This window comes from Canis lupus, chromosome 21 (assembly GCF_048164855.1).
Source record: "Canis lupus baileyi chromosome 21, mCanLup2.hap1, whole genome shotgun sequence".
NCBI classification, from domain to species: domain Eukaryota; kingdom Metazoa; phylum Chordata; class Mammalia; order Carnivora; family Canidae; genus Canis; species Canis lupus.
The window spans coordinates 16,035,948-16,053,543 of NC_132858.1; the positions used below are offsets into that span (position 1 = coordinate 16,035,948).

At 33.6% G+C, this 17,596-nt stretch overlaps 1 protein-coding gene across 1 annotated transcript; it reads left to right on the forward strand.

Moving 5' to 3' along the window:
* The first annotated feature begins 6,914 nt into the window (after positions 1-6,914).
* On the forward strand, positions 6,915-7,844 carry LOC140613612 (olfactory receptor 4P4). The gene has a single exon (XM_072792043.1). It carries the CDS (start codon positions 6,915-6,917, stop codon positions 7,842-7,844), a length of 930 nt encoding a protein of 309 aa, XP_072648144.1.
* Positions 7,845-17,596: the final 9,752 nt, after the last annotated feature.

Here is a 17,596-nt window from a genome sequence, read left to right on the forward strand (position 1 = left end):
AGCTGCCTCCACATTGTGGCTTCCTGTTTGTGCAAACTGATTGAGACTTTTCTATGTCCCCATCATTCTTGTTCCCATTTTCATGCCTGAAAGTGTGGATGATATTGAGTCACCCACAAGGTAAACTCTTTAAAGAGGAGTAACAAAGTAACAAAGTAGGGGCCCTTCCTTGCAAGAATATTAATTCCTCCATATTCTTTCCATCTGGCCCAGCTTTCCTGTGAATTAATTTATATCACTTATCAAAATGTGTTTGAGTTGGATGCTAATCCAGGCCAAATGCTGATTTGATGCAAAGAGATGTTTCTAAATTGTTCTTATTTCAGCATTTATGTTACATTGGGATTCTCAGTGGGGAAGGACCAGGTTCTTCCAGCTTCACTTACAGGGCAAACTGCAGACCTACCCAGTGTGGAAAACCACTTTCTCAGACATGGCTGTGCACTGTGTTGAAGCTTGATGTCTTTAGATTCTCAGCATGACTTAGAGAGCACATATAACCTAAATGAATGCTTATTCTTGCCACAGTTATAATTATCATCCAAATCACAGGCAGGCCTCATTTGCTTGGCTGGAAAGTTTAGGGGCAAGAGGCAGAAAGCAAGTGTCTTCAGGTGTTTCTATCATAATTGTTGCTTTTGTATTACCTGATGGAGATTCAGCAGATTTATACCTAAAAGAATTCAATAAAAAAAGATAAGTGACAACAATAATTGTTTATATATTTGAAATACCTTGTTAAGGAATATACATGAATTTCTTATCTCTAAAGGTAGGAGACTGAATTTGGGAGGTTGGAAATTCCGTACAGATCTACTCACCTGCATGCAGTAGAGCTAAGATTCAAACTCAAGTCTCATCACTGGTTTGCCAGAACTCTTTATCTTTTTTTTTTTTTTTTAAGATTTTAGTTATTTATTCACAAGAGACACAGAAAGGCAGATACATAGACAAAGGGAAAATCAGGCTCCTCGCAGGGAGTCCAATGCGGGGCTTGATCCCAGGACCCTAGGATCACGCCCTGACTGAAGGCAGAACTCTTATGTGTGATGCTATACTACCTCTAACTGTTGAATAATAAAAGAGATAATTAAGTTTGCTGTAATAGAATGCTTAGTGAAGTGTCATTTCTCTTGTAAATAAAGACAATAATATTGGTTAGAGTTTACTATAGGTAGCTTAATAGTGATAGGAAGCTTGCTCTAGTGGTATATGCTGTGTAATGCATGATATTCTTATTTTCTTTTGCATCCTAATGGTAACTTTAAAAAGTAGATGTAATCTCCATTTTACAGAGTTGAAAGCTGAGGTCTGAAGAAGTGACTTCCTCAATATCACTTACAGTTTGCTGCAGAGCAGGGCTTTGAATCCAGACCTACCTAATATCTTAAATTCTCGTCCTTTTGGCTAAGATCAAGTGTGAACCCAGACGTATTTGCCTATCTGGCTCATCTCTGCTCTTTTCACTGTGCCACGCTGCCATGAGGTAGTAGATTAATATGAAAGCAGCACTTGGTGTTACATTTTTTTCATTAAAAAATACAAATGTATTTATATACATTTACATTACATATACATTAAATACAAATATAAATAATATTTTTGATAATAATAGAGCTCTATTTATAAAAAAAATACCATAAGAAGTGAAAATGAAAAACCATTATTTCTCATGAACACAGACATGACAATTTTTAACAAAACATTATTAGATCAATAACAGCAATAAATCACAACCAAGTGGAGTTCATCCAAACCACCTAAGTCTTGTTCAACAATGGAAAAACAATCAACATAATTCACTATATTAATAGACTGAAGAAAGAGAACCAAAAGATCATATCAATAGATGCAGAAAAAGTTTTCAACAGAATTCAACATCTTTTTATGATCAAAAACTTCAGCAACCTATGAACTTCATTAGCCTAATAAAAATAACTATGAATAACTTCATTAGCCTAATAAAAATATCTATGAATAACCAATAGCTAATATAAAACTTAATGGTAGGAGACTAACTTATTTTCCTGTATAATCTAGAACAAGGCAAAGATGTCTTTTTCTACTACTAATTATCCAAAATTGTTTTGAAAGCCCTAGCTAATGTAATAGACTCCCAAAAAAGTCATAGAAAGTAGAAGAACAAGTGAAACTGCCCTTATTTCTATGCAACACAACTACCTATGTTAAAATCCCAAATAATCTACAAATACCTCTTGAAACTAATAAGTGAGTTTAGCAAGTTCATAGGATACACTGTCCACATGTATAATAGAGCCAGCAATCAAAAACTGAAATCTAAAATTTTAAAAAATTATAATAAAATCTATTTGTATATAAATTTAGTGAAGTATAAGCAAGAGCTATATGCAGAAAATTACAAAACAACAATGAAATAAATCAAAGACTAAGCAAATAGTATACACTATTAATTAAAAGACTCAATGATGTTAAGGTGTCAATTTCTCCAATTCAGCAAATTTTGTTTTGTTTTGTTTTGTTTAGATATCAGCAAGATGATTCTCAAAATCATTTGAATAGGCAAAGCAACTAGAATAGCCAAAATAATTTTTTTTAAATGCTACAATGTTGTAGGACTCCTATTATAAAATTAGACTTACTGTAGAGTAATCAAGATTGTGTGCTATTACTGGTCAGTGTGGTATTGGTAAAAAGCATACACATAAAGATCAATGGAACGAAAAGAAAAAGGTAATTTGATGGAGAAAAGATGGTGTTTTTAACAAACAGTGCTAGAGCAACTGGATGTCCATATACAGAAAATGAACTTAGACTATGACACAGTTTACACAAAATAGCTTAAAATGAATCATAGATATAAAGTACTTAAAGGATCTCAGAAGATACACTTCAATCCTTTTACTAAGGAGGAGGAGAATCCATTGAGTAGATGAGCTTTTTGGATAAACAAGTATAGCTAGAAGGAATGGGACAGTGAAGAAAAAGATAAGAGAAGAGGAACATAGGGGATCCCATGGAGAAAAGTCTGAGATCTGAAGGAGATGCAAAAACACCTACTAAATCAAGATTGAGGGAGACACGTAACAGCAAGAGAAAAAAGTTGGGGGGAAAAAGTTTATTTGGATTGTAGGGAATAGACTGATCATAAGATCTCCCAGAATCCCTGGGTAATTTGTATTTTAGAAGCAAAGCAAACTAACAAGTTGCGCACATTTTCAAAGGCTATGATGCTTGGCTATTTTTATAATTTTTAACCATTAAATAAGACACCCAAATAATCATTAATATACAGAATAATGAATGATTATAAACCCATTAACTCTCACTCAGGACAAAAAAAAAAAAATCGCATCTCTATCTTTCCACAGACTCATGCTCTTTCACCCCAGAAGTGTCACCTCCATTTCATAAGAATCACTGTCACTTTACAATGCCACAGTTCTTTCATTTGTGAAATAAGATTGGTGATATTATCTATTGTATAGAGTTGTTGTAAAGAGAAATGAGCTAAACTCCATCAGTGGTTCAGGTCTGACATAGAGCACAGTTTACTAAATATTTGCTATTAGTGGAACTCAGAGGGCAAAGCAGAATCAGGTATTAGTTTTGAATAGAAATGTAAAAAGAGGAACAGTTATTGAAAATGACCTAAGACTAGAGCAAAATTACAAAACCTTCAAATCTCCTCTTGATAAAGTATTTTAATGAGCATTTTGTAAACCTAAAAATATACAAAAGAAAGATCTATATGTCTGTAAATTTCCTTAGAATTTACCTTAATAACAATTAATTTACCTCAAGTGGAGATTTACCTTAATGGAGATACACCATTACAAATTTTATTGTAAATGGAAATTAGAAGATTTACCTTAAGTGAAATACATTAAAGAACATGTACATCCTTTCCCCCAGAGAATGATAAAAACACTATGTGGGAATGGATAGATATTGTCTCTTTTTTTTAAGATTTTATTTATTTATTCACGAGAGACAGAGAGAGAGAGAAGCAGAGACATAGAGAAGCAGGCTCCCTGCAAGGAGCCTGATGTGGGACTTGATCCCAAGACCCCAGGATCAAGCCCTGAGCCTAAGGCAGAAGGTCAACTGCTGAGACACCCAGGTGCCCTGGGATATCATTTCTTAATATAAGGACCAGGACTATAGTTTGATCCGCAGATTAATAGCAAAGGGAAAAAGCAATTCAAATTGCATAAACAGAGATCTCAGTCACCAAGGACTTTTTAATGAGTGAGATTCTAACAACACACTGAAGAATTACCTTTTGTGTAGGGCATTTGTAATCCAGCTGTAGAGCTGTTGTGGGTACTTGGATCTGAGAGGATACTAACTGGTCAATTGATTATTTGGGGACAGAAAATAATTAACTCGAACTAAATAAGCAACACCTTGGGAGAAAACAAATATACTTTTAGGATATAAACTTTACCTAAAATTTTACTTAGCATTTGAGCTTTGAAAACCTCAGGAATAATGTGGTGGCACAAATAGAGTATAAAATAATGATTTGATTAATTTTCGAAAAAAAGGCCTCTTCTTGCCTTAAGACTTTTTTTTTTTTCCGCTATGGGGTAAACTCCTATCGTTTATTTGAACTGAAATTGTGACAAGTGACAGTAGTTACAAAAAATGTATGAATTTTGTAATTTTTAAAGTATACCTTGGGGGAAGTTAGAAAGTGAAACTCATCAGTAGCATTCGCTAAGCTGAGAACAATTTTCAAGTCAGAAAGTTAAAGAAAATCATTCAAATAGTTAAAGAATGCCTGTGATTTCAATGAAGAATGGGATAAAAGATTATAAAAGAAGAAATCATTCAAAATAAGCGCAGAGGAAAATATGTGAGTAATTTTTTACCATTATTTTGCATAAATCTCTAATAATACCTTTTGAAAAAAAATAGTACCTGCTATGTTAGGAAAATATATTAATTAGCAGCTAATTTTAAAGTAGATTTTACTGTGAATTCTGCAGTCTAAGACTTTTTGGTTTAAGAGAAGACTAAATTCAAATACGTGTTAGTTATCTACTGAGGGTAGGATGACATATTCTAGAAAAATAAGATCAAGGTTGTGTTTTAATTCTACCTACTTTATTAGATGTCTGTACATAAAAAAGGATCAATAATTACAACTTTAGAGAGATGGTCAGCAAAACATTGACCAAGAATAAAGTATTTTTAATTATGTGAAAGACATCATGATTTTATCCGGATAGTTGAAGCTAGTGCCTTTATTCTACAGATAGGAAATTTATATGCCAAGAGTATACCAGGTTCCTAATGTAAGGTGTGGTAGTATTAGGGCTTCCACCCAAATTGTCTTCTCCTACCCATTTTTTTCACTTGGCCAATAGCTGAGGTTGTAATATCACTACTCATACTTGAGAAGTGAGAAATATATTGCTTTCTAGAAGCACATGAGCTGCACGTTTGTTTCTTTCTAGAACTGGCTTGCTTATTTGTAGCTTTTCATGGAGACTTGAGTCTGTTTTATAATCCTGTGTTTCCTTTTACACATTTTCCATTTCAATTTGAGAAGCTAACATGGGACAATGATCCATTCAGGGAGGATCCTGGTTTTGTCTGGAAGATTCAGAAAGGTATATAAATTTCAGATTTGGGACAGCCAGGGTTTATGTTAAATTTATATTTTTGCTTCAATATTTCCCTTTTTAGAGGGTATATAGAGATCTATGATCTATAATCATGATCAAAGTTGATCTATGATCAAGGTTGAGTCTCAGAGATAGTCTGAATTATATAGAACAGGATATATTTTTCTAGGTTTCAAATGAAGAAAAAACTTAAAGAAATTAACTGACATGCAAAAAGTTATATATGAAGTTAGCAGCTGACTTAAGACATATAACCAGGGATTCCCCCCAAATTATTATGAATGATCAGATTATACACATGATTTTTTTAAAGACATTAAAATATGTGGCAATTAATCATAGTAGCCCTATATCTGCAAGGATTTGAACTCCAGACAGGACATTAAATATACCTGGAGCCTTCTAAGCCAAGATAACTAGAAATTCAAGTAATATTTTTAGCATACTGCTAATAAGTGCAGACAGATGGATGAAATGGTTTTGACTGGGAACATTCCAAGACTTACTTTACTTAGAGACTTAAAATTATACAGAAAGCCTTTATACTTGTGCAGGGATAAGGAACATATTTCAGGTATGTTTAATCAATAATTCAAGCCAGTAGTATATCCACTTTTATAATTTTATTCAAATTAAAATAGCCTCTTTAACTTCTTGGCTAATATCACTATAATCTAATTTGGGGAATCATCAAAAGTTATTTTTCAATAACTTGTCCTTAAACTAATTCAAGTTCTTAAAACTCCACTGTGGAAATGAGTATTTTTGCTTTAAAATTCCATTTCTATTACAGTGGGATTATTCATTGTATGGGTGACCATGTTAGCTTAGTAATAGAGAGAGTTGAAGAGGAAATTTAAATAGAAATTGAGAAGTCATGTATAAGGTTAGTGCTGAAAAAAATATGGAAGTGCAAACATCATGAAAATACAAGACAGGATTGAGCCTAAAATTATAAAACTATTGGATTACATATATTATTATGCAATCAGTGCCATGTTTTTAGCAGCATCCAAGACTCATTTGTGGATGATCAAAGGCCTTTAGGTTGACTAAAGCAGACATTGATCACAATTTGCTGGCAGATTTAATGAAAATCTTATGGTCCCCCGGAGTTTTCTTAGAGGGTCACTTTAACTGAATATTTGATTTTTATCCTCTGAGACATTTGAATGAAGCATATTCAACCCAGTAAATTCATCGAATAGGATCTGATCATCACTCTATTCCAGAAACTTTTAAATAGACCTCATGGATTCTGTATTTCAGGTGATTCATGTATTCTATCTATGCTGGACCATGGATCAAAGCAATAACGTCACTGTATTCATTCTCTTGGGACTTTCCAAAAACAAGAACATTGAAATCCTTTGTTTTGTATTATTTTTATTCTGCTACCTTGCTATTTGGATAGGAAACCTGCTTATAATGATTTCTATCATGTGCAGTCAGCTAATTGAGCAACCCATGTATTTCTTCCTTAATTACCTCTCCGCCTCCGACCTTTGTTACACATCCACTGTGACACCCAAGCTAATGACTGACTTATTGGCAGAAAGGAAGACCATTTCCTACAGTAACTGCATGACACAACTCTTTACCACACATTTATTTGGAGGCATCGAGATCTTCATTCTCACAGGGATGGCCTATGACCGCTACGTGGCCATCTGCAAACCCCTGCACTACACCATCATCATGAGCAGACAGAGATGTAATGCAATCATCGCAGCCTGCTGTACGGGGGCGTTTATACATTCCACCAGTCAGTTCCTTCTCACCATCTTCCTGCCGTTCTGTGGCCCCAATGAGATAGATCACTACTTCTGTGATGTGTATCCTTTACTGAAGCTGGCCTGTTCTAATACACACGCCATAGGTCTCTTAGTCATTGCTAATTCAGGCCTAATTGCTTTGGTGACCTTTGCTGTGCTGACGCTGTCTTATTGTTTTATACTGTGCAGCATCAGGGCATATTCTGCACAGAGTCGCAGCAAAGCTCTTGCCACCTGCACTTCTCACCTCACAGTCGTGGTTCTATTTTTTGCACCTGCACTGTTCATTTACCTTCGCCCAGCCACAACTTTCCCAGAAGACAAAGTGTTGGCTCTTTTCTACACCATCATTGCCCCCATGTTCAATCCTCTGATCTACACGCTGAGAAACACGGAGATGAAGAATGCCTTGAGGAAAGTGTGGTGTCATCATGCACTCCTAGAAGGAAAGTAATTTTGCAGAAGCTTGTCTGATTCTCATGCTGTGGTTCTGAAGCCCATGACTGTGAATAAGATCCGCTCTTATCATCTGACCTCACTGCTGGAAGAGATAAGTGGGCAAGCAGAAAGCACATCCCCTCTGTTTTAGGCTTCAACCTTAAACCTCATTAATAAATTGAGTATAATTATTATTCACATGTTCCTCCTCAGGATGTAGCCATTAAGAATTGTGCTTACATGCTATGAGATGACCAGATGATATCTTAAAAATAAAATATTATATTACCTATTGGCTCTTGTGTTGAAAAAAAAGTTAAAACAGGCTGGGCATTTTTTTCACACCTTAAAATGCAAAAAGAGTGAATAAAATAATTCCTTTAATTTTCAACTTGATACTCAGCTATAAATACAGAAAATTGTACATATTGTTTACGTACAGTTCATTCATTACCACACATGGAGCAATATCCTGTAATTAGCAACCAGATTAAGAGTTAGAGATTATCAGTGCACCTAAAGTCCTCCCCATTTTTCTTTAATCATTAACCTTTTAAAGGTGATTGCAATATAATTTGTGGTTTGTATGATACAGATCATACTCTTAGTGTCTGCCCATTATGATTGTGAGATTCATTCATGTTTTGTGAATTTTCTATTTTCATTGATCTATAGTATTTTATTGTTAGAGTATGTAACAACTGATTTATCTCTTCTGTTGCTAGACATTTGAGTAGTTTCCCATTTAGGCCATTATGAGTAGCACTGCTTTCAACATTCTTGAACATTTATTTTGGTGAATTTAAATCTTCTATTGTTTCTTTAACATACTCTATATTGTAATTAAGATAAATTTTAAGATAGTGGTTGTATGCCTGTTAATATTCTTTCCTAATCCATTACTGACATAAAATAAAAAATTATATTAAATAAAAATTATTATCAATAGAAAAACACTAGGGTGAGTGCAATAAATGGTTTAGAAATGTGAAACTTCTAGCACATCTAGGATCCATGCAATGTGGTATTTAATATGTTAATTAATGCAAATAAACCTGTCTGTTATAGATATACAGTTCTTAGAAAGAAGAGAGCTCTTGGAAAGATAGTCCATATAACATAACTCAGAAAAAATTCTGAGAATAGAGCATTAAGTTATGTTTGTAAGATTAGCACAAGTGATCACAATTGAGAAATTGTAATACATAGGATATTTACTAGAGCATATGAAGTATATGAAATTGTCATAATGTCATAAGCAAAACTAGGAAAATTCTTTGTATAAATATATTTTGATAGGTTTCAAATAGGGCAGTGGTTCTAGGGGAAGAAGGTATGCTCTACATACATGCTAACATTGGATTGCCATACATCAACATACATGTGCAGAAATACATAGGATAGAAAATACATCTTCCAGGGGTGTCTATCTCTGTCATAATTGGAATAAACAGGCTTGAGAAGAAAACAAAATATGAGACAGAAATATTTATTTTTTGTGCAAAGCATAAGATCACAAAGCAAAAAAATACTGATAAAGGAGGAAGTTATGTTGAAAATAGCTGTAGTAGAACATGTCATACAATGATAGCTTTTATTGCAGTTCTCATATACAACTAAAATACGTTATTATATAAAAATAAAAAATAATATTAAAATCATGATATAGGGGTGTCTAGGTGGCTCAGTCAGTTAAGTATCTGTCTTCAGCTCAAGTCATGATCCTGGAGTCCTGGGATCAAGGCCCATATCATTCCCCCCACATCCCCTGCCTGTCTTGTACTTTCTCTCACTATCTCTCTCTCTAAAACATATAAATAAAATCTTTAAAGGAATAAATAAAAGCATGATATAGGAACAAGAATCTCAAAACTGTCCAGGGTGTTATAAGAAATAAAAAATAAATATTTTAATTAGAAACTTGATGGATAAAACAGAGTAGCTATATCTTAAGAAAGACTCAGAGAATGGAATTTTAGATATTAACAAATTACCAGAATGCAGAATTAGAGAGAAGAGGTGATAGGAAAAATAGATATATTAAGAGACTTTATGAGTGAAATAAGAGAAAGCAACATGTATCTATCAGACTCCAGGGTTTGGATAATAGGGGAAAAAACATTTAAAAACATAATTATTGCTAATTTTTAAGAACTAATGCAAATAATCTTTACAAAATATTCACAGGAAAGAAAAATACTCACTCTTAAGAAGAATCATAGAAAACACTATTCCCAGTCAATAATAATTTAAATCATAGTAAGAGTAGAAAACAGAAAAAAAAATGGAATTGCATAATGACAGCACTAAAAGAAGAATGTTACCCTTGACTTATGCATTTTTTTCAAGAAAAGTAAAATGAAGATTTTTCAGTACCATAAAACAACAGTGAAAAATAATCAAGAGTTGACTACAAACCTAGGCTTACTAAAAGAAGTTGTGAAGAATGTTTTCATTAAAAAGGGAGGAAGTCTGAGAAGGAAGATAGATTCGAGGAGGAATGGAAAATGAGGGAAGTTATAGACTTATTTGGAAAACTGGAAATTGTATTAAAAATGGCAATCTTGTCTAATATGTAAGAAAGCATAGAAGAGACCAAAGATCCTGCCCCACAAATCATGTGAGTTGGGAGAAAACTATCAGAAAGAAAGGGTTGTAAGTACCATGTATGGTTCAGCAAGAGGGTAAATGCTGTCAGATTCAGACACTTGTGAACATCAATGTACAGACAATGGTATCTTATGGCTAAAGTAATAGGAAATAGATAAACAGGTAGAAAGGCGGGTAGGGAGCTTCATAAACACCCAGATAACAAAAATGCAGAGAGGGAAGAAAAGGAGCCCAATCCAATTAAAAAGCAAGAAAAGAGGGAGAAAATAGAAAAATTGGGAAAAGTAGAAAAAAAGAAAGAAAAAAAAGAAGAAAATGGAAAGTCATAGAAAGAAGTTCAAAAATTTTAGTAAAACAAAATCAATGCAATGAACTAAACTCTCCAGTAGGAAAACAAAGATTATCATAATGAATTTAAATATAGTATGGTGATTTACAAGAGATTATTGGGCATGAATATTGAAACTAAACTGAAAAGATGAAAAGGATACAGCAGGCAAATGCTTAGCACTTGACCCTCCTGACCCTCCAGAGACAGACATGTGCACCCTGGGCCTTGAACCTCCCAGTTCACAAGACCGGACTATATCTGAGCACTCCTCACTTAGCATCTGCCAGGCTACATCCAAGAAAGTATGTTTGCTAGGCTCTTCTGTAAGAGGCTAACACACACCCCAAGCCTCGCGCAGTCCAGCATTTAGCTGATTCTTTGCACTCAACCTATGCATAGCTTCCCGCGAGCCTGCACTGCCCTGCTTTCCGGGGTACTTCCCACCTGCTGGGTGGTATTGGGTACTTCCCACAATGGCCATTCTTTACCATGCCTATAACCTCACCTTTTCCACTGACATCTGAATCCCAACTTTGAGGAGGGTTCTCTTCTTCCAAGTTCATTCTTTGGGTATTCTTCCTCAGTCCTAGTTTACTTTTAATCCCTTATTGAAGTATAATTGACATACAATAAACTGCACATATTTAAAATGTACAATCTAATTAAGTTGTGACTGTGAATCCATCACCACAATCAAGATAATGAGAGTATTCATCTCTCTGAAAAGTTTTCCCTGGAAAATAGTGATTTGTTTTGTGTCTTTATAGATTAGATTAGTTTGTAGTCTCCAGATTTTATATACAGTAAAATCACACATTGTATATTCTATGTTCTAATTATTTTGAGACTAATCCATATTGTTGCACACATCAATTGTACATTCCCTTTTTTAAAGATTTTATTTATTTTTTTATTTATTTTTAAGATTTATTTATTTATTCATGAGAGACACAGAGAGAGAGAGGCAGAGACACAGTCAGAGGGAGAAGCCCGCTCCTCCCAGGGAGCCCAATGTGGGACTTGATCCTGGATCCTGGGATCACGCCTTGAGCTGAAGGCTGACACCCAACCGCTGAGGCACCCAGGTATCCTGTGCATTCCCTTTTTATTGTCAAGTGGTATTCCACTCTTCAAATTCTACACTTCTGCTCTTCAGCATTTAGGTTGTTTCCACTTTTTGGCTATTACAAATACAGCTGCTGTAGGCATTCATGCACAAGTTTATGTGTGAACCATATGCTTTCAGTTCTGCTAGGTAAATCCTTAGGTGTGGAATGGTTAGTCATATCTAGATGTAAGTTTCACATTTTAAGAAACCACCAAACCATCTTTTCAAAGTTACATACCCATGGGAAGTTTATGAGTTTTCCAATTTTTCTTCCACTCTTTACATACCATTTTTCTTAATTTCAGCCCTTCTACAAGATGTGAACTGGTGTTTCATTGCAGCTTTAATTTGCATTTCATAAATAACTAAAGACATCGAGCAGATTTTCATGCACTTACTTGACATGGTGACAATGGTGTGATGTCTTTTGGTGAAATGTCTTTTTAAAGTCTTTTGCCCATCTTAAAGATTTTCATCTAAGTTGTTGAATTTTTAGACATAGATTTGTTTATATTAGCCTTTTCAATATTTTCAAAATTTGTAGTGATGTCAATCCTCTCATTCTTGAAACTGATAATTTGTGTCTACTTTCCTTTGCTCCTGATCAATCTGGCCAGAGGTTTATCAACTTTATTGAATTTCTCAAATAGATTTTTTGCTTTCAACTTTCCCTATTGCTTTTCTGTTTTGTTTTTCATGGATTTTAACTTTGATTTTTATTATTTCCTTCTTCTGACTTTATTGAATTTCTCAAATAGATTTTTTGCTTTCAACTTTCCCTATTGCTTTTCTGTTTTGTTTTTCATGGATTTTAACTTTGATTTTTATTATTTCCTTCTTCTGACTGGCTTAACTTGCTCTTCTTTTTCTAATTTTAAGCTGGACACTGAGGACTTTAAGTTGAAACCTTTCTTCTTTTCCAGTATAGATGTTTAGTGCAATTAATTTCCCTCCAAGTCCTGCATTTGGCAGGATCCCATAAACTCTGATATGTTTTGTTTTTGTTTTCACTCAAATAAAGCTATTTTAATTTCCCTTTTTATTTCTTCTTGACCCATGAGGTTACTTAGAAGTACATTATATAATTTTCAGATGTCTGGAGATTTCCTAGATTTCTTTCTAATATTTCTAATTTGACTCTTCTACAAAGAATATACTTTGAAAGACTGGAGTCCTTTTATTGAGACTTACTTGATGGCGCAGAAAATTATGTATCATTATAAATATTCTGAGCATACCTGACAAGAATATGTATCCTGCTAGAATCAGATGAAGTATTTCAGAGATAATGACGTCAAGCCAGTCAATAGTTTTACTCAAGTTTACTATTTCTTTGTTGATTTTTTTGTCTACTTGTTCCATTAATTATTGACAAATGTGTTGTGAAATATTCAACTATATTGTGCATTTGCCTACTTTTCCTTAAGATTCTGTAAATTCTGTTTTATGAATTTTAGAGCCCTGTTATTAGGGTCATAAACATTTAGGGAGTTATGTCTTCTTGATTAGTTGACCCCTTTATCATATAACATGATTTTTTTTTTTTTTTTACCTATGGTGATATTTTTTACTCTTAAATGGTCTTTGATAATTGAAAAGCCTTTCCATCTTTCTTTGGTGTTAGCATTATTTATCTTTTCCATCCTTTTACCTCTAATCTATTATTTGTATCTTCATATATAAAGTATATTATTTTCTGTTTCCAGAGTATAGTTTGTGAGATTTGTTTATTTGTTTGTTTTTGTTTTTGTTTTGCTTGGCCTTTTAATTTTATTGCTTGGATCATTTCCATGTAATGTTATTATTGATAAGGTTTAGTATAAGTCTATCATCTTGTAATACCATCTATTAGTTCTATTTGTAATCTTTTTGTCTTCCTGTGAATCAATTGAGCATTCTTTTTTAAAAAAATATTTTATTTATTTGAGAGAGAGAGAGAGCAAGAGACCAGCAGAGGGAGAGGAGGAAGCAGGCTCTCCACTGAGCAGGGAGCCTGATATGATGTGAGGCTTAATCCCAGGACTCCAGGATAATAACCCAAGATAAAGGCAGATGCTTAATTGACTGAGCCACCCAGGTGCCCCTCAAATGAGCATTCTTATGATATCACTTTATGTATAGTATAATAGCTTTACAATAATATCCTTTCATTTATCTCCTTCTAATCTTTATGGAATGTTGTTATACATTTCACTTCTACAAAAGTCTTGAAAACTTGTTATTACAACAAAATTATTGTTGCTATTATTATTATTTTGTTAATAATAACAATAACTATTGTTATTATTTTGGAAATCAGCACTGTTATCTTGAGCAAGCTATTTAATCTCTGGAAGATTCCTTTTTCTTTCTTTTTTGCTTTAGGAAATAGGGGCAATAATTGGCACAAAAATGATGTTTTTAAAGAATTAAATCAGATAATGCACTTGAAATACTGTTTTTTTCACTTGAAATACTTAATACAGTGATTGACATGCGATAATTTAAAAATTCGTATAAATATTTTGATTAGTCTACTAAGTGAATTGCTCTGATCTAGATGGGATGCCATAAAACATTGATTTTCTGAAGTCACATGAATATGTACGTATATAGATTTTCTGTTCAAGAACATCTCCTGGACACCTGAATTTCAGTGCACGTGATTCTGAGTCTATATACCTTGCAGCACTGCAACCACACAAAGGTAAGTGTCTGGTAGTAATTAGAATAGAGCTGTATATATTTTCTTGGTTCCTAACTTCATTATCTGCTCCAATATTTTTCAACAAATCTAAGAATCCTTTTCCAACCTACCAGTAGGAGTGGAAAATTTGTTTTAATTTTTAATTTATTTTGCTAATTTTTTTTTCTTTTTCACAATCTAACCCTTCATTGCATCAAGGACAATTAATTATTATTGGGTGTGGTTTCTGGTCCAGGAGAATAGTAGGGTGACAGGTCAATGACTTGTTAACTAGCTGTTATGCATCTTACATTTCTTTGGTTAATGATTTTTGTTGGGACTCTGAATATCCCTCTCTCTGATTTCCTTGCACCTTATCCTCTCTAGAGATAGAGATTTCCTCCCAAACAAACCATTGTTCCCTCATTCCCTCAGGGTTACCAAGTTTCCCTCTTGCTTTTCAGAGGAAGAAATTCTCTGGCAAAATTTCTTTAGCTACTCTGGATCTGAATAACAATAGTGGCCTCTAGAGGCAGAGTGCCCAGAGCTTGGCTAATGCAAAAGTGGAAAATAAATGTAAAGCCTGTTAATTCCTAGGAGGCTAGGGAATATCAACTTGGACAACTGATTAGTGTTACTTGCTAAGGATATTTTGAGAAATACTTCTGGGAAAAACAATTTAACTTTTGAATTAAAAAATTCTTACGATCTCCTCTCACTTTATGTTTGGTTCGTGGAGAGAGAGTTTCCTGCAGGCATAGACCTGAAAGACCTGACTTCTAGGGCATATACATGCAGGATACTTTAGCAGATAATTCAAAATGCTCTTGTTTACTTCTGAATATGAGGAGGTGTCAGGGAATTATATCGGCGATTAAAATCCTAGATCACTTTCTTGTGAGGTGAGCACATATTTCTCTGTGAATCAGAATAGTTTTCGGTGGTATTTATATCTTCACCAACTTTGGGAAAAAGTAGGACTTCCATTCCTGGAAACTCAAGGAATACTAATAAGATATTTTTAAAGAATTTACTGAGATTTGTTTGAATCACTGCTTTCTAGTCTCACATTTTCAGATGTAAATACCAGTAAAAGGTTAGCTAGCTGCATAAGTAAAGGGGACATATGTATGACCAAAACATTTTCCTGGGTACCTGAAAACTAACTTGAAGACCATCCACACTTGATGTTCAGGTAATTGTCCTTAAAATCCTTGTTTTAGGCTCACTAGATCTATTTGACATTCCATTATTTTAAGGATTATATATTTTGATGTGGTATATCAAAATTTAGTAAGAGCAAAAAATGTGCAATACTTAGTTTTGTTGTGTATTACAAAGAGAATTTTTGTTTCTGAAAACACACATAAATCATAAAATTTTTAGGTTGCCAGTGACCTTCCAGCCTCCATTCTTTGAAGAAATTCTCATCTTTCAAATCATCTTTTCTAGATTCATCAGAATCAGGTAAAGTAAGTTTGTAGTAAGGCAGATGCTGATTATATCAATTGAAATGTATATATTTAGTGTTTACAGACCCTAGTTGACCTATGAGAGAATGCAGTTTTGCATCGCTGGTGGTAACTCATTAGAGGGGACCATGACTGTTAAGCAATACTTTTCTTTTTTTCACTTGAAATACTTAATACGGTGATTGACATACAGTAATTTAAAAATTGACTTTTTATTTAATTTTGGTAACATGAAAAAAGATAACTTATTTAAAATTAAGTGTTTAGAAACTCCTCCAGGTAACCAACGATTTCACCAGATCAATTTTATTTTGCCAACAAAACATGATCTATTTGAAGTTTGTTCCAGTTGTCCTCCTAAGATCTCAGCTGCAGTTTTGCTTTCATTTCAAGAAATTTGATTCAGAAGGTATATCTCTGGAGGACAATTTACTTCCAAATCCTTTCATTCAAAGACAGAGGAACATAAGGAAAATATATATGATTGTTACATATACTAAATTTTCCCTGGCAAGTTTGTTTCATAAACTCATCCTTAGGTGATGTTTCTAGATCACAGTTATAGAGGTTGAAGCTCAAGATTAGGAAGGTTCAATGTTTTGTACCAGTAAGAACTACTTGTGTGAATGGAGAAATCCAAAATAGTCTTGTTTATTTTTGTTAAAATTTCATTATAAATGGTAACAGAATGTAAAATGTAAAAATCTTTGGGATTAAGGTGTGGCAATTAAAAAAAATAAGGTGTGGCAATTATTTAACTTCATGCTTGATGATGAGCTCCTCTAATCTGCTTAGATTTGGATGTCAGCTTCTAAATTAACCATAAATATCAAGATTGAAACCAAAAAGTAGCCACATTTTAGTTCAGATTATTTCACTTGATATTAAACATCTGAATACTGAAAGCCTTTAGGCTTTAAGGAATGTAATATATTTTCATAAATTAGCTATTATTTGTAGCTACAATTGTAGATATATGTGAAAAACGTTAAATTTGGGCAGCCTGGGTGGCTCAGCGGTTTAGCGCCACCTTCAGCCCAGGGCGATCCTGGAGACTCAGGATCTAGTCCCATGTCAGGCTCCCTGCATGGAGGCTGCTTCTCCCTCTACCTGTGTCTCTGTCTCTCTTTCTCTCTCTCTTTCTGTGTCTCTCATGAATAAATAAATAAAATCTTAAAAAAAAACATTAAACTTTATGAAGGAGTTACAATTCGTACACAATTTTGAGGGTAAGACCTGATATCTTCATGGTAAAAAAGGAGACTAGAATGTCTTCCATTTCTATTAGTGTTTTTTCTTTTTAAATTTACATTATTGTTTAATGGTTATAGAGTTTATCTTAAAACATTTTTTTACACTAAAACTTAAATAAAAGATAAACATCTTTTCAAATTATTTTTCAAAATGTTACTGACAAAAAAATCTACTTTTTGCTGTAATTTCAGCTCTTTTTGTCTTATAACAAGATTGGCTTTTCAAGCTTTATATATAGTACCCATGTCACACCTACCTTTGTATTTCAAAGAATATTACTTGCAATCCTAATCACCCAACTCACAATGTAGACAAATGTGTCTTTGCT

What these genes read in the sequence shown, in the direction of transcription:
- LOC140613612 (XM_072792043.1), top strand. Translation starts at nt 6,915, where the DNA reads ATGGATCAAAGCAATAACGTCACTGTATTCATTCTCTTGGGACTTTCC.